The sequence below is a fragment of the Dromiciops gliroides genome, chromosome 3 (assembly GCF_019393635.1).
Source record: "Dromiciops gliroides isolate mDroGli1 chromosome 3, mDroGli1.pri, whole genome shotgun sequence".
Taxonomy (NCBI): domain Eukaryota; kingdom Metazoa; phylum Chordata; class Mammalia; order Microbiotheria; family Microbiotheriidae; genus Dromiciops; species Dromiciops gliroides.
This window is the reverse complement of record NC_057863.1, coordinates 545,553,131-545,572,860: the sequence shown is the minus strand read 5'-3', so window position 1 is coordinate 545,572,860 and position 19,730 is coordinate 545,553,131. Positions and strand designations below refer to the sequence as shown.

Sequence of the window (19,730 nt, the reverse complement as noted above, 5' to 3'; positions counted from 1 at the left end):
TGTCATCTTCAACTTTTCACTTCCCCTGGCAACAAAACTGTTGCAAAGTCCTGTTGATTTTACCTTCATAACATCTCTCAAGCCACAACTCTGGTGCAGAACCTCATAACCTCATGCCGGGACTATTGCAATAGTTTGCTGATTGGTCTCCCTGACCCATTTCTCCTTACTCCACTCAGCTTTAAAGGTCTTTCTAAAGTACAAGTCTGACCATGTCACTCCCCTATTCAACCAACTTCACTGACTCCCTATCACCTCCAAGAGCAAATAGAAAATGTGGTTTGGCATCCAGAGCCCTCTGCACCTGCCTCCTACCCCATATTTTCTATCTTCTATCTTACTCCCACATACTGTAGTCCAGAGACACTGCCCTTCTTGCATTTTGTTCCTCCATCCTGCTACTCCAGGCGTTTTTACTGGCTGTCCCCAAGCCTAGGATTCTCAGATCCTGGGCAACTAGGACAGCTTAGAACCAGATCTCCATGTGAGCCAATCCCTGCTGTAATTTATTTAGCTGATCAAGCCAGGTTACTAGCTCATTACAATGACCCACAGAAACCAGTGACGTGTCGTCTCTGGATATTTTCCCTCTTACAAATCAGACTAATTGCTTACAGTTAAATGTCATAGGAAGAAATCAGAGTTACACAAATTCAAACGGCATAATGAAAAGATAAGAATAGGATGCCACTGTTGTTATGGAAGCTATTCTAAGTTCTTGCCTTTGCTCCAACATGGTAATGGAGTACACACCAATGAAATGGGAATGGGGAGAGGGAAGGAGAAGACTCAGGAGGGAGGGGAATTTAAAATTATGAGTTTCAAGGTCAAATAGAAATAAATTATCAGTTAACTGTTCAGGACAGTATTCAATCTCCCTGCAAGGTTGGTTTAAACAAAGCCAGGATGAAAAAGGTCAGGTGGTCCAGTCTATAGTTTCCACAAAGCCAACTCATTTTCTTCACTCATTTTTAAGAGAGAAAGAGAGAGAAGTTGGGGGGGGGGAGGGAGTGGGGAAGGGGAAGAATTGCAAACTCTGGCCACAGGCTCCTGAAAATGGCCGCCCAAGGCTCAGGCCAACATGGCCTGCCAGCTTTGGCCCCAAATAATGTTCTCCCTCCCTCTCCATTTCAGTCCATGTGGCCATCTGAGCCTACAAAACTCTGACAATTCATCACAAATTGTGGGTTGTCATTCAATTACTTCTCTGAGACTATAACTGAATTTAGCTGGCCTCACACTGTTTGCCATGTTCTTCTGTAGACTTTCAATTGCTATATCATGACAGATCCTGCATAGTTGTGTGTGTTTATATAATTTTGTTTACCAGAGTTTACTGGCAGGTGCCATCTTGCTGCTCCATTTCTGGAAGCCAACCAACCTGTTAGTGGAGTAATCCCCAGCAGCTTGGACAATACCTGTATTCATCTGAAGAAAAATCCCATTCTTTACTGAGGAAAGTGCTTACAACACCAAGAGAGGTTTCCAAATAAAATCAAAGCAAATATTTATTGTGCACCTACTATGTGCAAAGCGCCATATAATGTCCTTAACTGACCCATTCAGGATCACTCCTATGAAAAAACGGACTTTTCCCTAAGATGATCCACAAACCTTCTGGTCACAAATACATTCAAAAGCTGAAGAGTATAACCTTCAGTCACCACTTTGTCACCCAGGCAAAATGTTGGCTTTCTGTCTTAGTCATTGGGATTCAATTAGACAACAATTAAGCAGCTATAATCAAAGAAGGGCATTTTCCCTTTGGGTCCAATTAACACACATCTGGAGATGGCATGTATCAGGAATGTTTCCTCTCAGGTTATGATGAAAATCAAGCTGCTGATTAAAGCTCTGCCTGCCTGGCTTAGGGAAAGAAAAAGTGGAGAGACCAAAGAACAGGCCAGTGACAGAACACACAATTGCCTGATTCAGTGACAGCCCAACAGGGCCCTAAATGACTTTTTCCAACATATACAATCAACAGGTCATGGGCATTCTCCTCAAGTATCTTCCCAGTTTTGGCCAGCGAAGCACCTTCTACAAGTCCCAGGTTTTCTGCACTTCTAATCAAAATCATCCTCTACCACCAATCAGGAGCAGAGTTAAATGGCAGAGAGAAACTTGCATGATGAGTTGAGCCCTGCTGATTTGTGAAAAAGATTCCTGTTGAAGTGTACTTTTTTCATTTCTGGTTCACAAAGTTCCCCATCTTCTGTCTGGTTTTTTTTCATTTTGTTAAAAGAGAGTTCAGGCCAGCAACTTAATTTTGATGCAAATCCACAATAAACCAGTCAAGTTCAGAAAGAAATAGTTCAAGCTTCAGCTTCCAAGGCATTTTTTGAAAAGGTGGAGAGCAATGTAAAATACAGACAATACTGAGACAGGGTCTCTGGTTGTGTTCTTCCCATGTTCCCACCCCTCCCCCCCAAAGCTAAGCAGAAATAGGGAATATAATCTGCTACTCAAGTGATATCACTCTACACTCCTCAGCAGTTATGTTTCCCAAACTGTTCATGGCCAATGCCATTCTAATTACCAGACTGGGAGACCACACCAGGGCCCGAGGCATTAGCTTAACAGGAAATAGCTTTGCTAGCTATAGCCAAAACTATCATCTGTTGTCATTGCTATGAGATTTCTAAAAATGAGAGTGTTGATTCAGGGAAATACTGAAAATATATAGCTTTATCTATTAAAAATATTTTCTTTTTAGTTTTTTCTTTTTTTTTTTTTTAAACAAAAGTGAGTCCCAACTGAAAAGTGTTTGCAGATTCTTGGAGATACAGAAAGTGAAAAAAACGGAAAAATAAGTGTGTCTTTGCTGCTACTGACAGAGTTAACCTTCCATTAATACTTACAAATGGCAGACTGGAAGAATACTAATGGCAGTAACTGATGGCTTTTTCTAAGTATATGTGTATCAGGGTTGTAAGGGAAGATAGAGGGGCCAACTTTTCTATCCTTTCTAGACCACTTCTAACTATTTCATCATGGACACTGTCACTCAGGTAGTCTTTAAAAAGGCATCATGTCACTTAACTAGTTGGACCTAGATCATGCAAGGCATGACCATAAAGTAATAAAATTGATTTTTAAAAAACTATTATGCTAGAACTTAGCCATCAAAATGAATAATGTCCTTCAACCTAGTCCCTTTGGAAATCTATACACTTATTCCAATGAAATTGCCACAACTCTAGAGACCTTAAGAGCTAATTTTTAAGCCACTCAAAAACATCAATCTAATTCTTTTCTAGTAATGCCTCATATGTAATCTGAAAATGTGATTATTCGATTTGACCGCCCACCTTTATTTACCATATTTGGCTGTACATAACTTTTAATTATTTCCAAAGATAAAATCCACTCTCAAAGCATGAAGATATGGCAACCATGAGCATAGGGGGGAAAAAGGGGGGTGGGGGTGGAAATAAAGGATCTGCTAGACCCTGAAGGCAATTTCCAAAAAAGAGTTCCAGAAAATACTGAACAATACCAGCATCCCAAAGGAGCTGTTTCAATAAGGATTTATACTTGTTTGGACATGTTAGTTTTTTAAACTTCAGTTGCATTACTTATATATAGGGAAAACAAAGTCCTCTGAGATGACCTGAAAGAACACACTAATCCCTAAGCCTTGAAAGGATGAAGTACCAATTACTATGAGGGAGGAGATGTAGTACAGTGCTTCAGAGGAAAACAGACCCCTAACAGGTCACAGATATCAGAAATCTTGGTTACAGCCTATCAACTTCTTTGTTTCTACAGTTCACAATGGGTGCTCAATAAATATCAATGTCTGATTTTGACTCAGTATTCTTACTTAAAAGTCTAAGTTAAATACAACCTTGCAGAGAATCAAGTGCCATGGAGTCACTGAGAATGCCCCTCGACCTCTAGATGGGGTACACAAGAGTCTGGGAAGGCTGTGAAGTCAATCTGTTTTCATACTCACTCTCAATGCTTAATTGTGAATGATTTCTTAGCTAATCTTTGCTATTCCCTGGATGCTATGAAATCACCAGTTTATGTGTAAAGGGAATACAAATTCATTTCAGTGCTACATGATTAAAGGTCTTTGAGGGATAAGGACCATCTATCTAAACTTTGCATCTTCCCTAGCCAAAAGGCCGTTCTGTATATAATAGTGCTTTAAAAAAGTCTGCTGCTGATATTTTAGAATTAGCCAGAGCCTACACAATGAGAAGGATATACTTTTGGGAATGGGGAGAGGGAAGGAGAAGACTCAGGAGGGAGGGGAATTTAAAATTATGAGTTTCAAGGTCAAATAGAAATAAATTATCAGTTAACTGTTCAGGACAGTATTCAATCTCCCTGCAAGGTTGGTTTAAACAAAGCCAGGATGAAAAAGGTCAGGTGGTCCAGTCTATAGTTTCCACAAAGCCAACTCATTTTCTTCACTCATTTTTAAGAGAGAAAGAGAGAGAAGTTGGGGGGGGAGGGAGTGGGGAAGGGGAAGAATTGCAAACTCTGGCCACAGGCTCCTGAAAATGGCCGCCCAAGGCTCAGGCCAACATGGCCTGCCAGCTTTGGCCCCAAATACCCTCTAGACAGTTTACAGTATGGAGGGCTTTGTACTTGAAAGGACTTGATCATGGAAGAGGGGCAGGGATAAGGAATCCCTTTGACTGTGACTATAAGGCCCTGGCTCAGATCCATAATCAAGGGTGTTTTCATCACTCAACCTAACCAAAAAAGTGGACTCAAGGATCTCTGATCGAACCTATTGGCCTCTAAGAAAAAGGCAACATTGTTCATAAGTGCTACTTGGCACCTGTAGTGCTGTTGGACCGTAGGAGATACTGATCAACACCTCCTTTCCGCCTGCTCACTGTCCTGCTCTCATTGTCAAACATGTGCTGCAGCTGAAGTGCCAGCTGCCGATCCTCTTCTTCCTGTTGTAGCTTCTGTTCCATCTCCTGAAACACTGAGTCCCCAGGGGTCAGGCCCACCTCCCCTACACTTTGTCTCAGTTTCTTAAAGGAGCCATTCTGCTCTAAGTGCTTGGTCTTACAGTGCCTTTTCCGGCCACGGCGCAAGGGAGGAAGTGGTGCATCACTGAGAGTTTCCACCATGTCACAGGTGCCATTGGGCAGCTCAAAATGGTTCATTGTCTTCAGTTGCTTTTTTGTGTTTGCTTTTTTGAGAACCACACCAAGTGTATTGTTCTCAGGCAGTGCTGGATTAATAGCCATAATTTTCCTTGTAACTTTCATATCAGTGCTCATCCATGACCTGTCTAGGTCAGAGTCTGTGCTTGTCTCAGATCCTTCAAACCCCTGACTGTCCAAAATGGCTCCATTTGTTCTCCCTTTGGAGTCCAAGGAATAGTCAGTGTCCAACAGGATCTTGGCACTGCTCCTCTTACCAATTCCCCTTTCTACCTTCACTTGACTAATTGAGGGGAAATATTCCGGCTCTGGGATGACAAGTGTTGGATGATCTGAGTTTACTTGATCACTGAAGAGTCTCACATGTAAAGCCAGCCCTGGCTGCTCCTTGCTGGAATGGACTACTTCAGGTATGAGGAAATCTTCCCCTGTTTCAGAAGGCATGGAAGTGAGGGTTGCTTTCGAAAGGGTCTTTTTGATCTGCCGCTCCTGGAAGATCTGTTCCCATTTCTTGAGGATCCGTGGGCTAGCCTCATAAGAGGTCTGCTTCTGTAAGGTTCTGGTCAGATTTCTGGGGGTTGATTTGATGATCAGTGGGCTGAGTACTCTGCCATCAGGGAGTCTTTTGGGAGGGGTACATGGTGAGCAGACAATGGGTTTGAAATGATTCAGTTCTTCTGAGATGCTGTCATTGCTCTCAGGACTAATAGATCGTTCTGGCTTATGCAAAGAGGACAAGGATGAGAGGGAGCTGAATGGTAAACGTTTTTCCACGGTCAGATCAGGGGCTGAGAGGCAGCGGTTGTTTTGGGTTGACAAGAGAACACCAACAATGGGGTTGGAGGCTGGAGTCACAGCTGTGACCTAGAAATAAGATGAGAAGATTTTTTTAAAGTTCATGGTTGTGACCAGAAAAAGTATCTGTAGCTAAAAATCTAAAGAAGGGATTTTTAACCTTAATCCTTTTTGTGTCATGGACCCTTTAGGCAATCTGATAAAGCCTATGGACCATATGAATGTTTAAGTGTCTTCAAATGAGTTGAATAAAATGCATAGGATTACAAAAGAAACAAATTATATTGAAATACAAATAGTACCGTTTTTTATTTGTTTGTTTTAAATTCACAGTCCTCAGATTAAGGATTGCTGATCTGTACCAAAACAAATCTTGGGGAACCCTGAAGACTAGTAGTAATTCTGGTCTCTTGATCAGTATGTAGTAACAGTTATCCTCTCTCTGGGTCCTGGAGAATCCATAGCACCCAAGAGGGCAGAAGGATCAGACAGCCCACAGTAACTATTGGGGCTGCAAGGGGCTTAATTTAGACTGGGACCTGGTTGGGTCCCAGTTGTTGGGTTGTCACCTACCCTCTGGCTTCCCCTTCTTCTGCTCCTTCTACATGGTCTCATTCTTTTCACTCTCATTCTGCTTCTTCTAGCTATATTCCTTTCTATACTACCCCCTTTCACAGTCTTTGGTCATCTGTTCCCATACTAGACTTGGCCTGTTCATGTGTCCCTCATACTGCTCTCCCTCCCTAATGCTCAGCCCTCATAAGTTCTCTCCATGCTGCTAATGACCTCCCATCATTAATGATTTCCCTTCATTCTGCTTCCCCCATCCCTACGATGTCTTTTTCCTCCTATCCTACTCTCTTTGGCTTCAGCTCAGCCTTCTCCTATTCGTTACTAGAATAAGTCTCTAGTGAATTAATCTGTTTATGTACAAGGCCTTTTCTACCTATAATGCTTACTACCAGTATGACCTTGATTGAGTCACTTAATCTCCATGTTTCTTCTTCTATAAACTGAAGGAATTTAAATTAGAGAATCCCTCTGGTTCTGAACCTACTAAATTTTATATGTGTATGTATGTATGTATATATACACATATATACATACATATATATGTATATACACATATAAATGTATGTATAATATGTTTGTGAGTGTGTATCTGCTTATAAGATCATATATTCAGGGAATTCATGGATCATCTAGTCCAACCCCTACATTTTACAAATGAGGACGCTGAGGTCCATGGAGTTGAAGTGATTTAACCATACAAGTAGTAAGCATCAGAGGCAGGATTTGAACCCAGGGCTTCTGACTCCAGAGTCAGTGTTCTTCCTATTGTACCACACAGTTCCAGCCCTGAATACCTGTCAGTCAACCTTGAACTTCTACTCACGTGATCCATTTCAAGATTTGGCAGATAAGCCAAAGTATCACTAAATAGTTAAGTATACCCTTCTCATTTGCAAATCTGGACCAGAAGGGTATTTCTCAACCTGAAGTGAGACTCTCTGAGGAATCCTGAGAATGTTTTAAGAGGTCTGTGGAAGCTGAAATATAACTATAAGAAAGTGAAAGAACAGTGATGATGAAAGACTCTGAACTAGAAAGATAATGATCTACTCTCCTCTGTTTTTGATGCCTTTCTTCTCATCCTTTAAGATCATTACTGTTATTAAGGAGGAGAACAGAACCAGAGAACTCTGAAGTCTGTGTGGTAGAAAGTTAGATGGAAAGTGATGGAGATGCCAGAGTTATGGGAGTTCTTCAAAGGGTTCTGAGATGAAAGCACCAAAGAAGTCCAAGTTTAAGAAGACCATATTAACAAGATTTAAGATATAATACACTTGTAACATATCTGGAAACAGAGAAGAAAAATGAAAATGTCTATTTAGTGGAACTGAAAGTAGAGGGAAGTCAAGTAGCACTTATAAACAATGTTGCCTTTTTTCTAGAGGACAACAGACTTGACCAGAGATTCTTGAGCCCTCTTTTTCGATTGGTTTAAATGAAAATACCCTTGAGCTCAAGTTTTGACAAATGCTCATCAACTGGTCCTAATTCCACCTATCAGTTCATCAGACTCACTGTTTTTGCCTCAACTGTCTGTTGGGACCTCCACCAAAGCTAGTATGACCAAGATATATTCTTTTTATAGTCTACTTCTTGCATATAGAAAAGTTCATACTCAACTAGATTTTAGTAGCTATATTCTTTCAAAAGAGAAAGCAAATCAGCAGTCATATCAAGAAGTGACCTGTGGTTTTTTTTTTAAAAAGTGATAGGACAGAAAGGTGGATTCCCTGGGGCCTCTCAAAGTAGATACCTTTGCTTTATTGGTGGGAACTGAGCGAATTCTGCTTTTTGCTCTGTCCTGGGCTGTGTCATTACAACTCTGGCTCCTCTCCACTCTGGAGTTCAGGTTTCTAAAGAAAAAAAAAAGTGGAAATAAAAGTAATATAACTAAAAATAGTATGTACAACTGTTAGTAGGCTATGGAAATCAGGAAAGTTAGAATCTGTTCTGAAAGGAGATTAAGAGTGGTAGGAAAGATAAGAGACTGAAGTTTGTTAAAACAAAGTTATAGTCCTAGTTCTGTGACCTTGGACAAGTCACTTTTGGGGCTCAGTTTCCCTGTCTATGAAACAGACATCACTTGACGCTTCAGGATGATTTTTCTAAGGCACCCTCCAGCTCTTTTAAACCATCTACTAATGAAAACTGAACTCTTTAGTTAGGATGAAATTATTGGCAACATACACTGGGTACCATGGAAAATTGGTGCAATTATTTCCTGTTCAATTAGCATTGTAAGATCAAATAATGCCAAAGGACAAAGGGATCTCAAAGAAGTCTACTAATTCAAACTTTCTACTTCCCAAACGAACCAGTCTTAAATGATCTAAAATGGATGACTAATTGTCTAGTCCCGGTGTGAGAATCCTCTAGAGGTGCAGATTCCAATATTTCCATTACTAACCCATTTCAGGCTTTTTATCTTCTTTATGGGCAAGAAGTTCTTCATATGTCACTCAAATTTCACAAGCAATTTCAACTACTGAGTTAATGATACCTGGGCATTTTGAACCTCAGAGATACAAGATTCAATGTTGTCCCTGATCTAATGGGATTTATAGTTTAGTAGGGACCTTACCTTCTGATTTAAGCCCACTGCTCCTAAATGTGTTCTCTGGGGAGATGAAAGATGGATAATCTAGATGTATACAAAGATTTATGATCATCCTAACCAAAGGTTTTTAAAGTGGAAAAACATATACAATGATCAAAAGAAGTTGTTATTGGCACACTGGCTTCCACAGAACAGAGATGTCTAGTTAAAAAAAAACAACAAACATACAGGGTTTTGTCTGTTAGTCCTCATTGGAGGATGAGGGTTTTATTTCCTTCATCTCCAACCAAAATAGGCAACATGGCATAATGGATAATGGGCTGGTCCTTTAAGCCTGGACAACCTGAGTTCAAGAACTTCTTTGACACATATTGATTGTGTGACCCTAGGCAAGTTATGCTTGTTATTCAAGTTCTCACTGTTCTAAGGAACTCTCTATGACCCTGAGTTACAGAAAAGATAGATGCCAGCCTTCACTGGCAATGCCATTCCCACTTACTACTTTATCTTCAGTCTCTCCCTCTCTACTGGCTCCTTCCCTATTGTTTATAAGCATGCCTAACCATCTCTATGCTAAAATTCTCAAATCTATCTATCCTACCCCAATCTCTCTGCTGACTAATTCACATCTCCAACTGCCTGTCAGACATCTCAAACCAGAAGTCCAATGGACATCTAAAATTCAATATGTTCAAAACTGAACTCTTTATCTTTCCCCTGAACCCTCTCCCATCTTCCTTATTACTATAGAGGGGGCAATACCATCCTCCCAGTCCTTAAAATTTACAACCAAGGAATGATCTGGGAATCTTCACTATCTCTCACTTCCCTCATATTCAAGTTGTTGCCAAGGTCTGTTGATTTCACCTTTGTAACATCTCTTGAATACACCCCCCTTCTCTCCTGACACTGCTACCACCTTGGTGCAGGCCCTTATCACCTCAAGCCTTGATTACTTCAAGTCTATCTCCACTCAATCTATTCTCTAGTCACTAGAGTGATTTTCCTAAAATACAATTGAGAGGTGGGGATGGGGGGCAGAATGACATGATCAAAACTGTATTTTAAAGGAAAATGGAAGATTTTAAAGTGGTCATCATGACAGCAGTCATGAGACCCTTACCAACATTCATAACACTTAGAATCACAAAATCTCAGAGCAGGCACTATGCTAAGTGCTGGGCATTCAAAGAAAGCCAAAAAAACCAGTCCTTATTCTCAAGAAGAGAAGTCTAATGGAGAAGACAACATACAAGCAAACACACACACACACACACACACACACACACATACACACACACGGAAGTAGTCAGGGAACCTACCAAGTGGCTATGAGGAGGGAGAATGGAAGAGTGTTTTGGCTGGGGGGGGCGGGGGCGGGGTGCAGACAGTGAAAATGCCTTTAATGAAGAGACAGAATATCTAGTGAGAGTAACAATTAGGAGGCCAGCGTCAATGGATTGAACAGTATGTAGGGTTAAGTGTAAGAAGAATGGAAAAGTAGGAAAGGCCAGATTATAAAGGTATATGAATGCCAAACAGAGGCTATATTTGACCCTGGAAGTTAAGAGGGGGCCACTGGAGTTTAATAAATCACCATTCAGTAAACTCCAGTGGCCTCCTCTTACTTCCAGGGTAAGAGGGAAGACTTGCACTATCAATCTGACAGTTGAATGGAGGATGGATTGAAGTGGGAAGAGACTTGAGGCAGGGAAATCCGCCAGCAAGCTACTGCAATAATCTGTATTAGTGGAGGGCATACTGCCTAACAGTGCTGTTGTGAAGAAAGTGCTTTAAAGCTCACTGCATTGAAGCAATGACTTGCTTTTCTACTTATATCCCTAGTGTTTAGCATGGTACTTTAAATAATCAATGCTAAGTGCTAAATAAAGGCATGAAGAGGGAGAAAATTTTTTCTCAGGAAACATTTAAATTTTGTTTGGTTTTTATTTTGTTTGTGGGGCAATGAGGGTTAAGTGACTTGCCCAGGGTCACACAGCTAGTAAGTGTCAAGTATCTGAGGCCGGATTTGAATTCAGGTCCTCCTGAATCCAGGACTGGTGCTTTATCCACTGCACCACCTATCTGCCTGAAACATTTAAATTTTAAGAGATGGGCAATACTTTAATTTGGAGAGCAAATGCTTGCAAAACAATATGGCAGTGCCATATGAATGTGAAACCAAGATTCCTGAGAGATGAGCAGGATTAAGTTTAGACTTAAGCTATATATCCGATGTATATAGTAGGCTGGAGGGCGATATAAGGATAAAGATATTCAGGACTCTCCAATCATTCTGGAGAACAATTTGGAATTAGGTCCAAAGGGCTATAAAACCTATGCATATTCTGCCCCAGTGATATTGCTACTAGCTCTGTATCCCAAAGAGATAAAATATTTATAAGCAGCTTTTTGTGTGGTGACAAAGAATTGGAAATTGACAGGAGTGACTGAACAAGTTATGGTATATGATTGTGATAGAACACTACTGGTCAGCAGGATGGTTTCAGAAAAACCTGGGAAGACTTATATAAACTCATGCAAAGTGAAGTGAGCAGAACCAGGAGATTATACACAGTAACAGCAATATCATAATGATGATCAACTGTGAAAGACTTGGCTACTCAGATCAAGACAATAATCCAAGACATTTCCAAAGGACCTATGATGAAAAATGCTATCCACCTCCTGAGAGAAAACTGATGAACACTGAAAACAGATCAGAGTATACTTTTTTCTAACTTTTTCTCCATTTCTGTCTGCTTCCTTTTGCAACATGGCTAATATGGAAATGTTTTACATGACTTCAAACGTATAACTGGTATCAAATTGCTTGCCTTCTCAAGGAAGGGGGAGGTGTAGGAGGGAGGGAGAGAATTTGGAACTCAAATTTTTAAAAATGAATTCCAGTTGGGAAATATTTAATGAAATAAAGATATACTGAAAAAACATTCAGTACTCTGTAACTGGCAATTTCTATAACTCTATAAACTATTATTTTATTACTTTTATTTCTTCATTTACATGCATATGTAAACTCTTGCATTTCTGGTCTGAGTGGAGAAGATGAAGTTGGCTGATAGGATGAAATCTTATGGTTAGAAAAGGGAGCCAATCTTCCAGATTCTTTTGGGTTATAGAAAGAATGCTGGCCTTGTATCTGAATACTGACTTTAATCAATTAATCAGTAAGAATGTGCTGGGCACTATAGTAAGCACAGGGGATACAAAGACAAAAGTGAAAAAGCCTTTATCATCATGATGCTTACATTCTATTGGGAGACAACTTGTATATGTATGTATGCATGTCCATATAAAACATGCAAAACAGAAGCAAGGTACTAGGGGATGGCGGGAGGGAAGGGTTCTAGAAACTAGGGTTCTAACACCTTCTAGCTATGTAGCCATGGTTGCTATCACTTCATTTTTCTAAGAATGTTACTTGATTTGTAAAATGGGAGCAATAATATTTGCACTACTTTACTGAACACAGAACGAAAAAATGGTAGTTGCAGGATGGAGTTAAAGATTTAGTGTGTTCCTTACTCATGGATTAGGAAAGTAATTCCTTCAGAATCAACTTGATTTCAAACTACATGAGGGAAGGGACATAGTTTTTCTTATCTTTCTATCTCCCCTGGCACCAAGTATAAGATTGTGCAAAGAGAAGGCATTTAACTTTATCCCTAGAATAAGAGTTTCACAGCTCTAAGGAACTTCAGAGAAGAATTAGGCCAACCCATTCCTTTTTATGTTTGTTTGGGGTTTTTTTTGTTTTTTGGTGAGGCAATTGGGGTTAAGTGACTTGCCCAGGGTCACACAGCTAGTAAGTGTCAAGTGTCTGAGGCTGGATTTGAACTCTGGTCCTCTTGAATCCAGGACCAGTGCCCTATCCACTGCGCCACCTAGCTGCCCCCAGGCCAACCCATTCCTGAGGATGAATTCTCTTGATATCATCAATAAGATGGTCCATAGCTTCAACTTGAAAATCTCATTACTTTGCAGGGTAGTTAGTCATTAAACAAACATTTACAAATGTCTCCTGTGTGCCAGAGACTGTGCTAAATGCTAGGGATGCCCAGAAAGGCAGAAAGAAAAAGGGGGGAAAAACCCTTTGTGAGATTTAAAATTGGATATTAGATCATAAATCTCCCCTACTTAACCTTTCCCTTAATTTATCTCCCAAACTAGTAAATGGAAGCAGGTTTTGGTTTTCTAGATAGACCTTTTTATTTATAGTTATGATAGTCACAAGGTGATGTTGGTTAGAAGGATAGGAAAGTAGAAACACAATACAAATCGTCTTAAGTCTAAGCTTAGTCTATATTCCTTATAACAACTTACCAAACCGACAAGGCCACCAACCGACAAGGCCACCAACCGACAAGGCCACCTTTGGAGAGAGAGAGTCCGTGCCGCGCCGTCAGGAGTCCCGCCAAGCAGGCAAAAAGGCCTCTCTCCCTTTTCTCCACCCCGGAAGTAAAAAAAAAACCCGGCAGGCAGTCTGACATGCGCAGCAGGCGCACTGTACCTGGCAGGCAGTCTGACATGCGCAGCAGGCGGACTGTACCCGGCAGGCAGTCTGACATGCGCAGCAGGCGGACTGTTCATCTCCTCCCCAAAAGGGTGGTCCTTGAAAAACTGGCGTCTTTCAGTTATCCTAACCGACTGTTAAAAACTTTCATATTTTACCACATTTCCCCCCTTTGCTTCCTCAAGAAACGGAATGTTTCCTTGATGGAACAGTAAAAAGAATATAATAACTTTTGCTGACTAATAATATGCGAACAACAATACAGAAAAGGAAGAGAGGAAAGTTTTGTCCAGAGGGGCGATTTTTTTTTTCCTCATGAACCGACGCTTTGACATTAGTCTTGCAAAGGGAGAGCCTCTGCAGAGAGTACATGTTACAGATAGTATATAACAGAAAGGAGATAGTAAAAGCTAATAAAGCAAAACAGTTCATATAAAGTCTCTGAGTTCTCTTGTCTTCTTGAAGTGGTAAGATGTCATCAGGAGGAAACTGGATTCTGGTCTGGAAAACTGGATTCTGGACTCTGGTCTGGAAAGCTGGATTATCTTCTTTAACTGTTTGAATTGCTGTATTTTTAAAACCTTAGCATAGCATTGTCAATGATCAAATTAATAAATTCCATTACATTCCCTCCTTTATATGGTTAGACTTAAGGAGCCCCACCTCATTAGGGGATGAGGCCCATAAAGACTCAGGAATGTCAGAGGGGATTTTGGATACCTCCCCTGCTGTTCCTTGAGCTTCTGTAAGTAAAATTGGTAATAAATGAACAGTATCCTCTGGCAATTGTAAGGAGACAGCCCCATCTGGAGCACAAGATATGGTTGCTCTAAGCTTGCAAAGGAGATCACGACCTAATAAATTTACAGGGGCATCAGGCATGAGTAAAAATGAATGTTCTACTGTTAAGGGCCCCATAGATACCATGCGAGGATTCAATTTTGCCACTCTCTGGCTCTTTCCTGAGACTCCCACTACATTCAAATATCCTACAGGTCTACACCCAGCATCTGGTTTGCTTACTAATACTGATTTAGAGGCTCCTGTGTCTAGCAGACAATCATAATAAGTCTCCCCCACTTTTAAGGTGACATGTGGTTCATTACTCTGGGGAGGTGAATGGACTGGCACAAGTGCATTCAAAAAATCCGGATCTGGGAATATATGGCTTTCATTATCTATGTTCCATTCCTCCCCAAGACACCATCATTCCTGTGTCCTCTTCTGAGGGGGGTCTTGGTTACCATTATTCTGGTACTGCCTTTCTGTATTCCTCCAAAAAGATCTATTTCTATTTTGATTTCGCCTGTAATTAGAATTAGAATTTCTTCTCCAAGTCCTACATTCTCTCAATTCATGCCCCTCCTTACGACAGTAACAACACACCTTAGTGTCCTTGCTCCGGTATCCACATGGCTGACTAGTAATCGCTGGTGCCAGAATGCTCTGTTTAGGGTGATCTGGATCTTCCTCACGTGAGTCAAAGACATAATTTGCAAGTTCCTTAATTCTATCTACTGAGAGATTTCTCCAGTCTGGACATTGTTTCAGAAAGTATCTGCGTATTTCTGGCAGTGAATTATAAACAAATGTGTTGAGAATGATACAGGAATCTCTTAAATCTACTGGATCCAATCTGGTGTACTGTCTAGCGGCCTCACAAAGTCTATCATAAAATCTGTTTGGTCTTTCATTAGCCTCCTGAGGTAGGCTTAAAAATTTCTGCCAGTTTTCTGGTTTTCTAGAGCAAGATTCCATTCCCTTCAGAAGTGTTTCTCTAGCATCTTTTAATCTTTGGAAATCCCTATCATCATTATAATTCCACTCTGGATCCTTTAGAGGCCATTCCACATCGGCCTTACCTTTCGCAACAAGGGCATTTCCTGCTGAGATAACATCTGTAATCTCAGTTGGGGACAGTAAAGTTTCCAAAAGGCAAGTAACATCAGCCCAACTGGGTTGATATGCATTAAATATAGTCCTTAACTGTGAAATTACAGTGTTAGGATTTTTCTCAAAACTAGGGATGATTGATTTCCATGCGCTCAAGTCACTTGGTCTAAAGGGGCTATATTTTCTGACTTGAATTGGCACTCCCTTCTTACTATGTTCTATAGCTTCCTGCAGAGGGAGTAGTTTCTGCTGATCTGATTCTGAACTTGGATCATCTCTAGTAGAAACAGCCATTTTGAGGTCTCTCTCCATATGTGAGAATTTCATTTCGAGGTCTCTCTCCATATGTGAGAATTTCCCCCATATCATAACAATGATAATAACAAAAACAATGATAATAACAAAAACAAAAAAAAACCAAAAAAAAATAAAATCCTTAGTCGTATGAACTATGGATGTGGTATTAAAAGGTATTTCAATTGCAGGCATAAAATTTCTACTTATATTAAACGTATTTTCCCAAAGATTCTCACGTATACTATTATACAAAAAACTTTTTGCTGCCTGAATGAGGAAAAAACCAATAATGTTATGAAGGACCATTGAGTAAACTATTCCTCTAAGTCGGGATGTTATGCTGTCCCAATACATTCCGATGAGAAAAATCAAAGGGATAGTAGAATATTCGAGCATCTTGCCCTTTAAACTGGGCTGGCTTTTCTGTTTAAAGCAAGACTCTTAGAGGCTTAAAGTCTTTAAGGGAGATTAGACAAAGGGAAAGTCCGTGGGGGGGGGGGGGTAATTTGGAAAATCCACCGAATTGGCCGGCTTATGGCCAAACTAGGGAGGGTGGGAGGGTCCTTAAGGTCCCTTCGGGGTCGCCAAAACTGTGAGATTTAAAATTGGATATTAGATCATAAATCTCCCCTACTTAACCTTTCCCTTAATTTATCTCCCAAACTAGTAAATGGAAGCAGGTTTTGGTTTTCTAGATAGACCTTTTTATTTATAGTTATGATAGTCACAAGGTGATGTTGGTTAGAAGGATAGGAAAGTAGAAACACAATACAAATCGTCTTAAGTCTAAGCTTAGTCTATATTCCTTATAACAACTCACCAAACCGACAAGGCCACCAACCGACAAGGCCACCAACCGACAAGGCCACCAACCGACAAGGCCACCTTTGGAGAGAGAGAGTCCGTGCCGCGCCGTCAGGAGTCCCGCCAAGCAGGCAAAAAGGCCTCTCTCCCTTTTCTCCACCCCGGAAGTCAAAAAAAAACCCGGCAGGCAGTCTGACATGCGCAGCAGGCGCACTGTACCTGGCAGGCAGTCTGACATGCGCAGCAGGCGGACTGTACCCGGCAGGCAGTCTGACATGCGCAGCAGGCGGACTGTTCATCTCCTCCCCAAAAGGGTGGTCCTTGAAAAACTGGCGTCTTTCAGTTATCCTAACCGACTGTTAAAAACTTTCATATTTTACCACACCTTACTGCTCCTGCCCTCTAGGAACATTCATATTCTAATATGGAGACAACCTGTAAACACCTACATACATGTAAGATGTACTCTGAGTAGATGAAAGGTAATCTCAGATGGAAAGAACTAGCAATGGGAAAGGCCTCCTGCAGATGATAGGAGGTGAGCCGGGTGTAGAAGCAAGTCAAGAGATGAAGGTGAGGAGGAAGAACATTCCACTATGGGGGAAATCCAGTGAAAAAGCATAGAGGCAGGAGATGGAGTGCTATGTGCAAAAACACCAGCAAGAATGTACACATTGTTGGATCTTAAAGTACATAGAGGGAAGTAAAGTGTAAGAGCATTGTAAAAACTGGAAGTGTTAAAGTTGTAAAGGGGTTTAAATGTCAAACAGATTTTTTTTTTTAAATCTTAAAGGTAATAAGAATGTATTGAGTAGGGGAAGTGACTTGGTCAGACCTGAGCTTTAGTAAAATAACTGACAACTGAGTAGAAGTGGGGAATGACTAAGTCAAGGAGACCAAAAAGGAGACTACTGTAAAAGTCAAGGGATGAAATGAGAGGGTGGTGACTATGTAAGTAGAGACAGGTGACATATATAAGAGATGTTAGGAAGGTAGAAACAACAAAATTTAGCAAAAGGTGAAGATGAAGTGACTGAGATAATTACGGTAATCTCAACAGTTGAGAGGAAAGTTTGAAGACAAAGATAATAATTCATCTTAGAATTTTGCCAAGAATCAAAATTTAGCTCTATAACCTATAGTTTGCTAATGCCATATTATTTTTTGGTTTTGGAAAATTGGGACATTTACCTTTCTCCAATCCTACAGCACCTGCCCTATTCTCCTTAGCTTTCAATGATCACAGACAATAACTCAGCAATAACATCTGCCAGCTCTTTCAGTGCCCTGGGACATAGTTTTGTCTTGGCCTGATACTATGAACTGGAAGCAGGGGAAGATAGGGGTGGGGGGGGGGCGGGGCGCAGAGATGGGATTAGGTATTTCCTCTCACCATCTTCTCATGTCCCCTCTTAGGTTGTTTCAGTTTTTTGTTCACCATTTCTGTTTCGTCCTTCATCTCATACACCACAATACTTCTCTGACTCTGCTTCCCCTACCCCCAACCAATACTCTCATATTATCCTTAGCATTCATTACCAAACTTTGATGCTTCTGACACTGTTCCTATAGGATCACATGCTACTTTTTTGCATATATTCTCTATTACCTGCCTCTTTGCCTTCCATCTTCTATATAATTCTCTTAAAAAGGATGAAATGATCAGTGAGTTTCTTGTGGGGCCACACTGGTTTCTTGAGATAGCTCTCCCTTTTTGCCTTAAATGCAATCATTTGTTTGTCATTGATGAATATTTGCTGAGTTGAAAGGTGTAAAGTGGTAATGAGTATTGGTATATAGTAAAGGAAATATTCTGGCATGGGGGTGGGAACTACCATCACCCCTTGAAGTCTTTTTTTGGGGGGGGAGGGGGGAGGCAATGAGGGTTACATGACTTGCCCAGGGTCACACAGCTAGTAAGTGTCAAGTGTCTGAGACCAGATTTGAACTCAGGTCCTCCTGAATCCAGGACCAGTGCTTTATCTACTGCGCCACCTAGCTGCCCTGACCCTTTGCAGTCTTTGCTCACTCTGCCTACCAGTGATCAAAGGCTTTAATTAGATTAACAAAAAAAAAAAAAATTTCATTCTTTGAGAAGATATTACTTGATATTGGTTTAGGTGTCCTAGAAATTCTCTGAGTGAAAAAAGAAAAGGCAGCAGGAGACTTATTGCAATATATAATCCTATATTTGGATAACTGAGAATTAACAAATAAGAAAAATAAACTATATATATATTCAAAACATGCCAATAGTTGTAATAGGATATTACTTTCAAGGACACTGTTGCTGCTGCTGCTGCTGCTGCTGCTATTCCCACTACTACCATTACCAACAGTTCCTATTTGTGTAATACTTTAAGGATTACAAAGTGCTGTTCTTACCTGTAATAGAAATAGTGTAAAATATCCCCATTTTACAGATGAGGAAATTAACACTCTGAGAAATTAGATAACATAGCCATGGTCACCCAGCTAGTAAGTTTTAAGAGCTGAGGCTTGAACTAGATCCTCTAAACCCAAGTCCAGCTCTCTGAGTTCTAAGTGTCCTCAGATACGGAAGCCATACTAACAATTAAGCTTTAGACTTCTCCAAAGTGATTTCATTTGAGAGAATCTCAAAAGCCAATTCACTCCCTACAAATACAGAATGAAGCCTAGGGAGTTTAGCTAGAGGCAGTGGGCTGCTGTATCACAAGTCAGCATCTAGAGACCACTGACAAGTATTGAGAACTTGATCAGGTCTCTTAACATTTTAGGGACATTTAGGGGTGTTCATCTGTAAAATACTAGATAAGATAATCTCTCAAGTCATTGGATCACAGACTTAGAGATGGATGAAGCTTTATATTTAGTCCAACTTCCCCCACTCCCCAGTTCTCTTTTCTGACACTTTTAGGCCTCTTACAAATCTAGTAGATGATGCTCTAAAATCCCTGAATTTGATGATTAGTTCAAGATCAGGGCCTGTATCATCGTTATATTTGTAATCCCAGAATCCATAACAGTTATTAGGGCACTTGATGAATTGACATCTATGATATAAGGTCCCCTCTAGCTCTAACATTCTAGGACTGATTCCAGGTCAAGTGACAGCCAGGTGGAGTGGTATATATTTGACTTTTGACTGGCCAGGGCAGGA

The 19,730-nt window shown here is 40.6% G+C and overlaps 1 protein-coding gene across 1 annotated transcript in view; it reads right to left on the bottom strand.

The window, feature by feature from the left end:
• Nucleotides 1–1,490: 1,490 nt before the first annotated feature.
• RNF169 (ring finger protein 169) overlaps nt 1,491–19,730 on the bottom strand; it is a 97,888-nt gene continuing 79,648 nt past the window's right edge. The window contains exons 5-6 of the mRNA XM_043997607.1: nt 8,257–8,356; nt 1,491–5,999 (exon numbers count right to left, since the gene is read on the bottom strand). Coding sequence (XP_043853542.1) covers nt 4,788–5,999; nt 8,257–8,356 — 1,312 coding nt within the window. The 3' untranslated portion in view covers nt 1,491–4,787. The remainder of the gene's footprint in view (nt 6,000–8,256; nt 8,357–19,730) is intronic.